Below are 16091 nucleotides of genomic sequence, written 5' to 3'. Positions count from 1 at the left end.
AAACATGTTTATTAATGAGTGATTCAAAGAAACAATAGAACAGCTATGGTTCATGTTACTTTTCTGATTAAATACCTCATCATTCATGAAAGCAAACATTGCTTACTGGTTATGTACAGAGAAATGCAAATGGTCAAAACCTAAGTTTAATTAGAATTCATGCGTAACAGACGTTGGTGTTTTGTATAACTGCTCTGGGCGTTATAAGAGATTACATCGAGGTGGTCGCTGTTTCCGGCTTCAACGATAATTTTTTTGCGTGAGAGTAATAACAATTTTTGTTTTCCACGTTTCAGCCTTCTATTTCCCATTTTAGTTCGAGAAGAGAATGTATAATTGTGACAAATTAACTAATATTTAATATTCCAGGGAGAAATTGACTTTGTCAAAATTCAAAGAGGAATTTTATTCTTTAAATATTATAAACATTGCTTTATTTCTTGCTTCTTACTTTTGTAGATGTTTCATTTGACCCCCAAAAATAGCCTATTACAAATAAATTATAAATATAGCGAATTTTATTGTTCATTTAAACGACTGATTACTCTTTCAGTTGGCCATCGTGATGTTTGCTAATAAAAAAAAACATATTGTTTTATTGTCAGTTTCTTTGGTAATATTGCTTTTTGCAGTGAAGAGATGCCCTTTACAATGACATATCTGATATAGTGAAGTTCTTACGGAGACATCTATATACGTGGATTTTTTTTAATTAAAAAAGATGGTTTCCATAATGTGAGATGATATTGAAGGTTGCAAAAGGATACGTTGTTGGTATCAAATTATATTTATATAATAAATATTGCGTGTACCAGTTTAGAATATAAAACTTTAGAGGTATCAGTATACCTTTGTGTTAGGTTTGGAAACAATAGCTGTTTCGTTCCAAGAAAAGGGCTCATCAAATAGGCCCATATAATGAAATGTGAAATAATGAGTAAAAATAATTATAGGGAGATTGAAACAAAAAACTTATTGGCATTGGTATTAATTATGTTCAACCAATTATCTTGCTGGAAAGAGGTCATGTGGTTATAGGGGTACCGATTCTCAGTGGATATAAATCCAACATGCGAAACAAAAGATTTCATTAGATTCCATTATAGTTTTCTGCAATGTTTAATGTAGTTTTATACAATTAAGCTTATCACATTTTCGAATTTTGGCCGATCAATATGGAGGTCTTCGCTTCTTTTAATAAAGACAATAGAAAGCACATTGTTTTCTAAGGTATACACAATTTCCAGTTTTCTATTTATGATAATAACACCAAAACAAGGGTGTAACACGGCAGTGAAGTTAATAAGGAGAATTTACTAAGTGCACTTCGTGGTCACTTCGCCCAACAACCATTTCGCCCAACTGCCATTTCGCCCAATCTTACCATTTCGCCCAACCAGCCTGGTCATTTCGCCCAACCAGCCTGGTCATTTCGCCCAACCAGCCTGGTCATTTCGCCCAACCTTGATTAAATATTATACTTCAAAATGAAACGTTCGGGAATTGTTAACGGTACGGGATACGAAAATAATATGGAAACTTGAGGATTGATCAGTGTTTTAGGGGTTAGGTTTGATAGGTTTGATAGTTAACGTTCGTAACCGCCTAAAGTAGTGTAATACTACAACCCAAAATAAATCAAATTGAACTAGTGAAATAGAAACGGTGATGTTATTCCACACCAATTCCCCTTTGTTTGTATAATAATATGATCAGAGCAGTTTTTTTGCCGTGCAGGGCAGTTTTAACTTTAGTTTGCACACCCAGCAACCCATTGGCCATTTTTTTTAATTAACTGGGTAGGCAACATTGGATTTGTTCATTTTCCATAAACTAATAAAATAGCGATTTCAACATCGTACATCAACTCACTGCTTATGATATTTAATTTTATGGGAAACAAAAACAAAGCTAACCATATTCAGGCAAATTTTCATTATACATATATATATATATATATATATATATATATATATATATATATATATATATATATATATATATATGTGTATATATATACATATATATATATATATATATATATATGTATATATATATATATATATGTGTGTGTATATATATACATATATATACATATATATATATATATATATATAATATATAATATGCATATGAGTAATTATCATATTTCTCATTGAAATATACGATAGGCCCCTGATATATATATTGGTTTGTTGTTTTTATGCATATCTCTGATATGAAAATGAAAATTTGTGGGAGAAAAATGGCCAAACTCAGTTTACTGGATGGGCAAAATGATTTACTAAGCGGGCAATGGGCAAGCTCAATTTACTTACTAGGTGGGCAAAAGAATTAACTGAGAGTATGGTTATTAGTTATGTTATACTCCCCTGTAACATTCTGTGTTACAAAAAGGCAGGTATCACAACTATATCATATATAAAGTTTTGTTACAGCACATTTTTGACTGTTTATCCATGAAGCCCAATTTAAGAAATGTCTTAAATGGATTTTTTTTTGCGCTTCAATTTTATATTTCGTATACAGCTTTTCATATTTAGCACTTGAGTATTGAGTATAATTATTATAATATACTTATTAGCTGTATTTCATATCTGATGATTCTTAGTCTATCAAAATCCATTTTTATGTTTATTTTCAAATTTTCTAAATTGTTAGTTTTACTGCGAGGTTTAATTGAAATGTTGAAAAGCATTTCTTTTCTGGGAAGGAAACAAATTTGAATTTCTCCCCAGTAAATTTTACTTTGCTCATGAGTAGCAATTTATAGGTCTACTTTCAATTTTTTTTCTGTATTACACAGATAAACATTTATATTTATTAGAGTAAAAAAAAGTATTAATAAAATATTGTCGTTTTATTTTCTTTCTTCTTTTTTGGTATGGAGGAGTTATTTGCAAATTAAAGTTTGCAAATTGGAATTAAAAAGGACAATAATAACTAGCATCTTCCCAGGGTTCTACAGATTTATATCATTAGCCCCCGATGCTGTTTGCTCTTTTTTATATTTAGTTGGCAACTTTGTCTCGGGACTGTTAAGGTCGCGAGTATATATATATTGCTGTGACAGGTATCTTTTCACTGTAATTAATATTTATCGTTAAATAATATGAATCAATGGAGAGTATAAAATACAAAACAAAAAAGATATTTAGAAGAACAAAGAAAAAGAAAGAAAGAAAGAAACTGCCTTTTGTCTACTAATTATATCATAATTTATTTGATCTTTGGTTCTCTTAGTAACCTATAATACATGGAAGTTAAAAACACCATATGGCAATAATTCAATTTATGACTAAAAAAAATGAAACTCTACGAATCAGAAATAAAAATCATACTATTTACATTATGAGCAAAAGATGGAGAGAAAAAAAAACAGGAGATGTGAAAAAGTACAAAAATACCACAAAAAAAAATGATAATTAGAAAGAGGCAAATTTCGTACTTAATTTCTTTAAACATCTATTTTATAACTGAAAAAGTGTACGTGGGAGGAAAAACAGAACAACATATGCTTATCCATTGAATTGAATTTGTGTTAATCTAAAATTGTGATCTGTCTCATTGTTACATAAAAACGTTAACGTAACGGTACATTAGACTCCCCCTCCCCTACCTCCCACACACGCACACAGACACCCACAAACATACAAAAATGAAACTGACGTCACGGGATGGGGTAACCCATCACCAGAGGCCACTTGTTTTTTATATATATTCTTTGTACACGTTCAAAATCCATTTGAAAATCTCATAGCTACGCATTAATGTTAAATTTTTAGAACAATTTTTTTAATTATAAGTGTTTTAAGTCAGAACTTTTCTAATGTATATTTATAGCATTGACTGCACTGACCCTTTGTAAAAGTTTTATTTTGTTTTTTTACTGTGAATGATACACCTGATACTTAACGATAATTATGCAATATATGGTAATGCTGCCCCGATACCCTGTCACAATACAAGATTCAAGCTTTCTTTGTATTACGAGTTGCATGATCTATGAAAAGGTGCCGTCAAAATGTTGAGATCATTTTTTTTTGTAAATATTACTAGCAATTTTTCAACAAAATGATCAAGAAGTATTCAGATAATATTTTAACAATTTGCAATTAAATTATAAATTGATCGCTAAATATGTTTCGTCAATTCAACATTTTGCAACGAAATGATAAACTACAACAAGGAAGTCATGTTTTTCAATAATTTGTAGGCAAAATGATAAATTGATCGATTAGTTGATCTCAATTTAATTTTTTTCTTGCACCAAAAGGATTAATTTACTCTCGAATCAAAGTGTCATTATTTCAACATAATGCAACAGAGCGGTAAATTGTAGCAAAACTGCTGTGAAAGATCTTTACATACTGACGGCACCTTATAACGTATCCATGACAATCGGTAATAGCTCGACCTTTAATTTTTTACGTCACTATATGAATTGATATTTTAGATTAGGCAATATCTTGATGGTATTCCTAGTGGATAAAGTGAATATGCATTGCGTGGTATGACGTAATAAAATAATCAAAACACGTCATCAATTGAATTACATCATGTTTGCTTGATACCTCATCAGGCAACTACATCTAATGTGTCAAATGATAGAGGAACATTTTATCATTTATTATGTTGTGTTTGACACAGTATCTCGACATATTATTTCAACAAAGCCATTGGAGCGGTAGGTGCGATAATTGAGAATAATTCATTAAGAAATAATTAAGAATAATTCTCAAACTTTGGCTGATATATACTAAAGACGCATGGGTAAAACTTGAATATGAATATTATGTTGATATATATAGTTCGTTTTATGCTTATGGGTATACTTAGTTCGTATAAATGTTATAATTCATAAACAAATGTCTCCCACACATTAGTTATAATTACTTGCAAAGCCAAGCGGTTTAGCCCAACAACTTACTTGATTAAGTTTTTGATAGTTCTACAGTAAGAGCCTTAAAAAATGAATTGTAATAGGACGTTCATAAATGGACAAACATATTCAGATTTGAACGCAAACTGTGTTCATAGACTGAGGTTATGACCCCCAAAAAAGATTTAAAAAAATACACGAAACACTCAATATTAACGGTACAAACAACTTAACTGGTTAAATGGCTATGTAATTCGGCTTTTGAGTTATTATCACGCAAGGTATACCCCAGTTCATTGTATTATACTATATTTGTACCCACTTTTTAACTACTTCCTCACAACAGCCTCCACATGAATATACATGGTTTTTCTGGTATAGCCTCTATCATGAATATGTATTTTCCTTATGTTCAAAAAGAAGAAGGAAGAAAGAAAGAAATAAACGAAAATTATCGTTACAACAGCGAGGTTGTTCTTTTACAGTCAAAACAGCAGAATTTGATGTCTTCTCTAATTGGAAAAAATGACACAAAATATCAAGAAGAAAATGTGCGGTTTGTCTTTGTCCGAAAGAATATATATAATTGATAAATTATTTTTAAACCAAAGAAGGATTGATCAACATTGGGCATTTATTATATTTAGTTTCGCCAAATAAAAAAACGTGGGTTGTCTTCAGGGCAGTGAAATGATTTCGATATAGCATGTTAACATTGTCAGCAGTTTATAAATTGATTTTGTTGTTATTTTTGTTGTTGTTGTAAAGCTGACACTACGGCAAAATATTCCTGGACAAACCAAAAAACGTTTTAAGTTTATTTGCATACTGATGAACTCCCATTCTCCCAAACCAACTAACTGATGAAAGTAACTTGCCCCACTCTCAATCCCAGTCCCGGGTACGTTCAGACTGTGAACGTATGGTCAATATCACGAATTTCTTGGCAGTTTGAAAAGTGAATAAATATCACAAATTAGCAAGTTAATGGTTAGGTTGCGCAACCTACTGTACATAGGCCCTATATATACTACACTAACAGTCCAATGCACATAGTTGTGTGCAGAATGCAACCCAATGCTAATTAGAGCACATGTTGTGTCACACGAAGCCCTCAATCGTCATAATGATATATTTTATCAAAACATTCCAATCTTCGAATTTTTTAGAAAGCAATTAATCAAGACAGATAAAAATTTCACTGTCGCATTTGCTAGATACCTATGTTGACGTAACACGTTTAACACATCGGGTTGAATAAATGAATCATTAATCTTTACATAATCCAGGCATTTACATGAACAACAAATGACTGTATAACATGACTTAATCATTACTCGAGTCAGAGGTCAACATGAATATTCATATAACACAAACATGGGCCACCGACCTGAGACGTTATAAAAGTAATATGTGGTACAGATGTATCTGATAGTGCTGAAAATAATGACTACTTAATATAGAGACCCGTATTGTGAGTACGTAATATATTTACAGACAAAATATAGAAGCAATAATAATAATAATAGTAATAATAATAATAATGATGATAAATGATAAAATGAACCATCTTTTCAAGAAACAAATTGACACGATCCTACATATACCTTCTTGGACACCTTATTTCCAAAACGATCTTCCTCTTGTACGATTCGTGTTCCCCCTTCTCTGTCTTATTTGACTGTCCGTTTACTAATTGGATGTATACTCACCATCTGTCCCAAATTTGATGTACGGACGGATCGATATCACGTGTCAACTAAAACACGATTAAGAAGTAACTATACATCTCATGTATTCAATATATATAGGATGTGTACATTTCCCATTCCTTTGGATTTAGCCCCCTAATTTCTGCCCTCTTTCAAACTTTTGTAGTAACGGTGGAATATTTCTCGAACTTCATCACGCGATCAAGATATAAACAAACAAGTTTGAAATAAGTAATACATTTGTCACTTTCATTACTTTATTGCAGATGCCGAGATATCAGTAACTTCAAAACTTCAAAGCGAGAAGAGGCAAGGACATGTCAGAACGTATGAGTAAATTGTCTCAACCAACTTCTCTTCCACTACCCTGGGCATCAACCAGTTGCTACTCAGGCAGTAACCAAGATGCTTAAAACCTTTAAGGTATTAACAGTTAAAATATAGGATGAAACTTTATACGGTGTCTTGAGCTTAGTAAATATCTCCCTTAGCCGTTTGCTTTAAACATACTTTTTGAATACAAATGATCATTTGCCAAGAAAAAATAAAGGTTTAACTTTAGTATTCATCCACATCTCAAAATGGAAATGTTGCTAGATTATTTGTTCTTTGTGGTGCCACAGTATGTTATTTACGATCCGTGACCGCTTTAAGTAATTCTGTTCTGAAATTGATGATCTTGTATAACCCCTTTCGTCTTTGGTAGTACCTTTTTAGTTCGGAATCATACATTATACACCCACCCTTTCCATACCAGAGACATATGTATAAAGATTAAGCACGCAGCACAAAATTTAGGTTACATCGCAAATCTGAAAGGGGAAAAATGTAACATGTTTCATTAGGTTTTGCTGAAGATTGTAATCCGAAATGTTGATGAGTTAATAGACGGTATATATATTGTGTCTGCAAACTATATATTATTCAACCAAATTGCAACCCTTTCAATAGAATTAATAGGGGAACAAAACATTTATAGAATCTTTTACATATCATTTATAGTTCTATATTCAGAAACTAATAAAGATACTGTGACAATTACCACCTTTAACATTACATTACAGAGACAGAGAGACAACAAGATGTTCGTCTGTGATTTTTCTTCTCCTCCTCCTCATCCTCTCTCTTCCCTTTGTTTGTGAATAATGGATGAAACGAAATTCTTGATAAACAATTACTCTTGTTATAAAATGTATGTCTAACCTGCTGACAAGTTACTAATCAAGCTTAATATATAAAGGTATACATCACCTCGGCAATATTTCACTAAAATGAGACAAGGTGAAAGAAATGAATGTCTTATTTTTCTATTCTGATTCTCGTTTCAGGCAGTCGTATTTTACTTGTGAGTTGTTTATACTTTATTCGACAGAGTTTAGGCGGTTGCAATAAGATTTGACCGATTTATCTTTTTTATCAAATTCCCGCAAAAGAAGATACACATGACCCCTTCGTGCATGAGAGGAAAGATGGAAAAGTAAAAAGGGATACAAAACGACTTCATTTGCTTCGCCAACTTCATGATAAATTTCCATTACTATGAGCTGCCAGGTTATAAATGTCTTGGAAATGAATAAGACCCAAGTTTGAACTGAAGAGAAAACAAGTCATTGCGCATTAAATTTTAAACATCAGCCGATGCCAGGATCTTAGTCTGGTATCTAAATAAGTATATTATCGATAATGCATAAACTAACGCTACCTTTTAATCTTCTTTTGTTCAGTATGTCATGTATATTCAATATGGTAGAGTTAGAACGTGACTCATATCTCACAAAGGATTCATAGTCTTTGGATTAAAGCTAAAACCGTTATATGTAGCTAAGAATTAAAATGAATATGTTTTGATCTAAAGAAACCCGACCTTAGGAAAAACCTGGGCCTTCATCAAATCTAAAGTTTCTACATATGTATCTTTTGGCACTATATAATGCTATTATTAACAACTCAAACGTATGGATATCATATTAATAGTTGTCTTTTTACTCAGTAGCTCACTACTTGCTCTCAAAGTTATGATTTTTCAGTAACAGTGTTGACTTTGTTTCTGTGAAGAAATTCTAATTGTAAAACATTATATCTTGCACACATTTCATGTCCACGATAACACTATTGTTTATTCTTAGTATTCCTAGCAGTTATACGTTTCAAAGCGGCATAATTCGGGTTGTTACCTATATACATAAGCTACGAGCCCGATCATAATTTGATACACAATATGGCTATGTTATGTTATCTTTTACAACCAGACTAACGTATCTTGTTAACTCTTGTTTAGGGCACTTCCAACCCATTTGGGTTTTCCACTAGGGCCTCCACAGTGTGCTACATTGACCTCTATATAGATTTCGATACCTTAATACAATCCTTACACATCATGATTGATCTCCTCTCCGGTCCCACCGCCACCAACCATCTTTTGACGGATGTATTGCGACGTTCTTCTCTCTTCTTTCCTCGAGCTACCCGTTTGGCTTCTTATAGTTCTGTCTGCTTCTATTCTTGTGTTACCACCATTCTAAACTTGCTAAGACTTCTAGCAAGTCTACGAGACGGCCTCAAAGCATCAATGGTCTGTTACATTTCTATATGTTCTCCAAATAGCTTCCTCCATTGTGTTTTTTGTTGTTGCTCCATTTGTCAACCAATTATTTTGTCTGGTTTCACCGAATCTTGAGTTTGCCCTTGCCCTTGCTTCCTCTGTTTGTTACGTTCCCTTTCGTTGATCTTTTTCAATTTCATCCTCCTGTTTTGAAACCATATTTTGACCTGCCTCTCAGTAAGACTCAAGGTTTGTGAAAGTTTTGCTCTCCTGTCTCTCGTTAAATACATATTATGTTGAAATTCTTTCTCAAGTTCGTATATTTGAAGTTTTGAGTAAGGTCTCCTTTTTGTCCTTCTAGGTGTTGTGGTGAAAGTTGCTAGTAGACTACACGACGAGGTTCCTCCTGCATGATGAAAAAAAGAAGCGACAGTGAAAGTTAGCAACAGTTGCATGAAATTAACACATTCCCCTTCCTAATACTAGTATCAGAAACGTCTTTCATGCATCAATTGTGATATGCATGTTTCAACAATCTTCAGTTGACACATTTCCAATTTTCAAGATGGTCATTCCATTTGGAAGAAGGTTCTTTTCCGAGCCTCAACAACTTTGTAAAGGACGTGCCAATCTGCGTCTCTTCCCATGGTGCTTTTGTCCCTTCATTTCTTCATCTTCTATATTGGAAGTTCCTCAAAGCACAATCAAAAGGGGGAGGTTTGGTGCTATGAATATATGTCAAAGGTGGTTTGTAACATATTCCATGCATATAGATTGGAGAAAGGGTGTTCGAATCTGGTGTCTGCTACACTCCGTCGCTGTCCTTTGTTCAACAACTTACATAGCAAATGTACTTTACAGGTGAATTTGTGATGTAATCAGATATCATATCAAAGGAATTACTTTTAATTACCAACGTGGTGATACATGCAATATGTAAACATATATGTAAGTGCAAAATTTTATAAGACTACACACCACACCCACAAGTAGTTGCAATCATTTGCTTAGAGGAGTAAGTAGTACATTGGTTCTGAGTGACTTCATACGAATCAAGATCTTGAATGAACGAGTACTTTCAATTAAGAAAAAGTTTCTCGTTGGATTCATGTTTACTTTCAGACGGCAAAGAGATCCACTCATGGAATCAATTCTCATTTAGGACAGAATGAATTCATAAAATCGTCAAGTGACTTCACAGAAACAGGGATTCTTTGGAGTTCTCGGACGGAACCGCTGATTCAAAGAATAACCTCACGGTAAAGAATTATACACCATGAAGGCAGGTGAAAAAAGGGATGAATCAAACTAAACGCTTTTTATTGTTCATAAATTGCAATGTTAATAGATACGAACCTTTAATGCTCTAGGACAATGATTTGATAAGAAAAAAAGAAAACCGAAGTAATTCGTTAGTCTCTTTTATAAACATATAGCCATCCATCCAGCCATTTATCATACATCCCATTTAAATATACATTCATCCATACATACAACCATATATACATACTGTGCATACATACATACATCCGTATCATTGATATTTCTTGCTTATAAATAGTAATGTTTTTATTCATTTTGCAGCAGTAATAATACAATCATGGTACGGTAAAGTACAATTATCGTTTGGTTGTAATCTTTAGACCCTGCCATGATACAATCGAACACGCACGCTGTATACACGTTATCTTCCTGCTCGTTAAAACTGCACTTCCCTGAGTTTTATGTGAGACGAAACAAACCTTTCGATTGAACTTGAAATCTCAAAGGATTAAATTGTTAGGAAGAAATCTATCCAGTAAGGTTGACCATGATCCCCTTGTGTAGGTACAAGGTCACTATAAGGTGATCTACCTTGGTGGATGGTTCACCACATGAGATGTGCCCGGTATGTCACTTGTGAACTTTGGGAATTCACTTAGCTGAATCATTTCGGTTTCATTTCCTAAAGTTATTCTTACTTTGGTTGTGGTATATAGTTAGAACCAAAACCACTTGTGGCATCTTCTGCATAGGTCCTTCAAAATAACAATGGTTCCTTTTGTTTTGATCTTTGCCGTCTATTGTGGTAACTTGTAACCGACATTGTCCTATCAAGTGTTCTCCTGCCATGGTCAGCAGCATGTGCAAGCGTTTGACGCCATAAAAGCGAGACCTCACATCTTCATCCTCATCCTAATATAATAATATTTAACAATAATAATATAAACATGAGCAACCGAATGCTAAGTGTGAACTAGTTAGCTATACACAACTGCTATAATATTATTAAACTACTAATTTGAAGCATCTGAAGATGACAGTTAAAACGTATCAGTATATTGTCAAGCAGAACTAGAACATTTGGACACATTTACAGATAACCAGAAACAGCAACTGCAGCTGAATAACTACGACCATGAGCATGACTTACTCTGATGGAGGGGGGTTATCGTTAAAAAGATTTTTATTGTACATTTAAAAACATGTATCAAATAAATTAGTAGTACAAAAGGTCAAGGGAAACTAAAAAAGCGCTTCTTGTACAGTAAATCTATTGAAGGAGTTTGATAAAGGAGTTAGAGAATATCTAGTTCCTACCCCCAGTAACTTTTGAGAGAGTAGACAAGCCTGTTCGCCGAATTCTTTCTCTTTTCTTCATTCTTTCTGACATGGACATTCAAACCATGTTCCATGACACCTCACCAGACAAGGTATGTTATTTAAACTCCATGAAGAAGATCATCAGCAGTAATGATTGCTATAAAAAGGCCTTTACAGTGTCAAAGCTCCCTAACAGACATGCCCAATTCTAACTGTCAACCAAATAAATAATGGCAAATATTTATTAAACTATGGAATCATTTTAGCAGAATCGTGAAAGTCGTGAAATGGAGACAACCGTCATAATGTGCCCGTCTGCTTCGGACAGCAAAACAAGAAAATTACCGCCAGTGGAAACAACCATCAAGGAAGTATTCCAGAAAGGCAAACACCTTCTTTGTGCCATAGCACTACATTGAGCTTTGTTGCAAAGTCCATATTGTCTACCAGAATAAAGTGTGTTTGTCAGAATATAATTCCTTATTTAAATTGTTCCCATTGTCTTCTGACCATTTAACGGCTGACCTCCATCCATACAAATGTATAGTTATAGCGCTAGCTGTTAGTTTTATAAAGAGGTTATCACTAACGTTTGATAAATTCTATTACCTTATATCTTGCCTTTATCTAAACTAAACACTGAAACAGCTGAAGAAGTGACGGAGTAATCTTAATTCGAGCAATATAACAACATGTGTGTAATTTACATTAAACATGGTTTGCGATTCTTTCAGAGTAAATATAGGAACTACAATGACTTGAATCTTCACGTGAAATATTTAAGGACATCACTAATTGCAAAGAACTGTCTTACGTAAAGCAAATTGTCTTTTGTTTTCATTTCTTGAAAGATATCTTAACAAAAACAATGCAGCACCAATATCATATACGCTACAAAAGGGACACCATGCACAAATACTGACGTATGTGACATGTTTGGTACATACAGTACTACTTCAAATGACGTCATATTTGTGCGACCAAAAGTGTCGTACTGTAGGAAAACTGTATGAAAGTTTATCTGACAAATTACTGGCTAATAATAGACTAATAAACGAGAGGAATGTGCATACTGTCAATCATTTCATGAACTATTTGTTCACAGGCTCGCTGAAAAAAAGACTAGCTAGCGTGATCGCAATATAGGTCTATGTAAATGTCACCAATGCTTGGGGTACAGTACAGTAGTAGCAAATTCTGTGATACTCCTTAGTATCATCCAATAAACAATTAGCCTTGTGAGTATGTACTGGTATGTACTGGATACTGCCCATTGTGATTGACAATATTACAATGGTGCCAGTTATGCAGGTGTAAGATGGTAACATCCATTACGAACTTCATAAATTCGTTTCTTTTGTTTCCCCGCTCTTTCTATTTCTTGCTTACATTACAGTAGGGTAGATATCCTCTTGACATACCCACTACAATACTCCATGTCACAACAGAATGACTTGAATATTGTTATTTTTCAAGGTAGTTATCTCTATAGGTACATGAAGCACCCTTACATGACATGGACATTCATTCACTCATTCCATTAATGTAATTATTTCTTTCCTTTTCTAGAATTTTCAGATGACATTCCTTCTCGATGTGTCCAACTTATTTGACAAAAAGTCAATGACACTAGACGGAGCATCAGGGTCAAGAGATGTTTCATGCTCTATCTCATCTCACGGGATGAGTGACGAAGACAAGCGGTTTTGCTAAAATGGTCCCCGCCATGCAGGATGATTGGTTGAAGACATATGTGGTACATCTTCCAGATCCCAGCGATGTCATTAATCTTTGAAAACATTCATGAGTGAAAAAATATCAACATAAAAGCTGGTCGAATCTGCTCATTCACTTGTTTATGTATGGGTCCAACAAAGACGGAAGTACCATGCTGTGACCGTTAAACACTTACTCCAAAATGACACATAAACTATGAAACCAATGAGTAAGACTAGACCATCTCTCCCTCGCGGATATTCCAATAACCCCTTTCCCGCTCGAAAATTTGAAGCTGGAACTAAGTAACTAACGCTCTAACGTTTGATTCATGTTATACATAACCACGCTCCCAATAGAAAAGGCAATCCACCAAATACCAGTTCTTCCAACTTAAGATTTTATGCTGCAGTATATCTTCAAAGAGTACCATAAGGCAACTTTACTATGCTAACCATACTGAACGAATAACTAACTGAATAAGTAATTAAAAGAGATTTGTATCCATGCGTTGTATTCATTCATATTCATTCATTCTTTAATAGTTTGTTTGATGTTTTAACTCGTCATAATACAGCATATGATTTGAAAGTTTGAGGATAATTCATGGACAAAAGGGAAGGCACAATCTCTGCAATGTATCAAAAGGTTAACACCTGTATCACTTCTGTACTTGATGATTTTATGAACAACCCTAGTTCGACCATAACGAGAAATGGGAGGGATGGGAACATTGTTCTAGAATCATCGCTTCATATGTATTTTATCTTTGAAAGAATCCAGTGCAATATATTAATACAGTATTTTTACAAAGTTTTTTTTCTCGTGCTATGATTTGATTCATCACACGGATTTAATAATCATCATTTATAATAAATCTTTTGGAATCGTGTTTCGATCTGTTTATGTCTTATTTTCTCTTCCTGGGTTGCCACACAAATATAAGAACTAACAGATAAATGAAAGAACTCAAGTATTCTTTTATTTCCAATTGTCAAAATCATTATGTGTTTAAAAAAAACTACATAATTAATTAATAAAAAGCTGACAATATTTAAATATATTATACTGGAAACACATGTAGAGCCAAAACTAACAAATAAGCCAAATGCAGTAGCATTATTTCAATATATTTACACTACAATTTTACCTATTGATTATGAAATACAAAAATTACTAAACGAAGAAGAAGCTTGCTTACATAACCTCTCATTTGTATGTTGCTTTCATGACCCCTACCTACCCTCCTTTCTTTGTATCCCACTCTTTTTAGGGGAAAGAAATCGAGACATTCTAAATAATAAAATAAAAAATGAAAGTAGGTCTCATAGTTCGATGTGTGAGAATGATGAAGATTTAGCGCAATGGATATGCGATACATCATTGCCAACGACAGTGGATAGCTCTCACATCACATATAGAGCGATACACCAAGAAGACAACCGGGTGATCGTTAAAATACCTTAAAAGGCCATTATGCGCGTCCTCCTCAAGTCTATAACTGCAAGTTTGCACTTTTTATGTTTAGAATTAATGACTATAAGATGTGGGTTAAAAATAAATTCCGAAGAAGCCACCATAAGTAATATATGTCACCTTAAATGGAGGTTGGTATATCATAAAAACCCTGTTTGGTAGATATCAAGATCCGTCTTCCTTGTTTTGTTCATTTATAACAACAATAAGCTATCACTTATAAACATGAAACGCTCCCTTCAGTCATACGAAATTGGGACAGGGAATGTATGCTACAAAATGAGAACTCATTTCCAAGCATCGCCATGCATGAATCTATGAAGCCTTGTTTTTGTTTTCTTTTTTTGTTTTTCTTTGTTACTTTCCTTGAGTATGTGATTGACCTCATAAATTTCAATGCACATTGTACCCTGAAGCTAAAGTGGTGGTGAGGGGTAGGGGTGGGGGTTGGTGGTGAAATAAGTTATGGCCTTGTATATATTCCTGTATATAGGAAAGGTTCATGTATGTAGGAAAGGTTCACCAAATGTTTAGTACCAATCAGTTATAAAAATTAGATAATATTGATCACAATATTTGCTGTGTAATATTTTTTTCGGGGAGAAACGAATTTATTCGTAAAATAGAGAAATAAATAAATTTGTATATTTTTTATGAAGGCTTGTCTTTATTATTGAAATAATGAAACTTCATAGTAAAACCTGCGATGTTAAGAAGATTAGCTGGAATATATGATAAGATTCATAAATAGTATTTATGAATTGCATGAAAAATTTCGCCCAAACACCTTTTGGTATTATCATAAACATATACAACGTTAATATCAGAAATTGTGAATAGTCTTGAACTTTTTGTAATTTAAAATGAAACTGATAAATAATTTGTGTTAAAAATAGTTTGTATTGATCATAATTTCTTTAAAGCAATCTGAAAAACGTACGAATAAATGAGGTGGCGGGGAGGTATAATTATTAGATTTAAAATAAGTTGTACAACGAAATTTTACCTTTGTAATGAATTGAAATAACAATTTTATTTTGTTCATAACATATTTATTTTTGAAAGGTCATATTTAGATCATGTGGTCTATCTCTAAGAAAACCAATGGCGCCGAGCCAATTCCTTACTAACCTCCCAGCTATTTCAGTGGTATATTACACCTTACAGTGAAGGTCGTCAC

General features: G+C 33.3%; 1 protein-coding gene and 1 long non-coding RNA gene across 3 annotated transcripts in view; one reads left to right on the top strand and one right to left on the bottom strand.

Moving 5' to 3' along the window:
- Positions 1-3805: 3805 nt before the first annotated feature.
- Positions 3806-16091, bottom strand: part of LOC139966294 (uncharacterized) — a 35920-nt gene continuing 23634 nt past the window's right edge. Inside the window, exon 2 of the mRNA XM_071969149.1 lies at positions 3806-9542. Within this exon, the coding sequence (XP_071825250.1) occupies positions 9235-9542 (308 nt within the window). The 3' untranslated portion in view covers positions 3806-9234. The remainder of the gene's footprint in view (positions 9543-16091) is intronic.
- On the top strand, positions 6877-16012 carry LOC139966295 (uncharacterized). 2 transcript variants are annotated; one of them, XR_011792534.1, is made up of 3 exons: positions 6882-7017; positions 10259-10395; positions 13289-16012. It is a non-coding gene; the product is annotated as an uncharacterized lncRNA (long non-coding RNA). The 2 variants fall into 2 exon arrangements; XR_011792535.1 differs by lacking the exon at positions 10259-10395 and having other exon boundaries at positions 6877-7017.

The sequence above is a fragment of the Apostichopus japonicus genome, chromosome 4, assembly GCF_037975245.1.
Source record: "Apostichopus japonicus isolate 1M-3 chromosome 4, ASM3797524v1, whole genome shotgun sequence".
Taxonomy (NCBI): Eukaryota; Metazoa; Echinodermata; class Holothuroidea; order Aspidochirotida; family Stichopodidae; genus Apostichopus; species Apostichopus japonicus.
The sequence above is the reverse complement of the archived record's forward strand: the minus strand, read 5'-3'. Positions and strand labels throughout refer to the sequence as shown.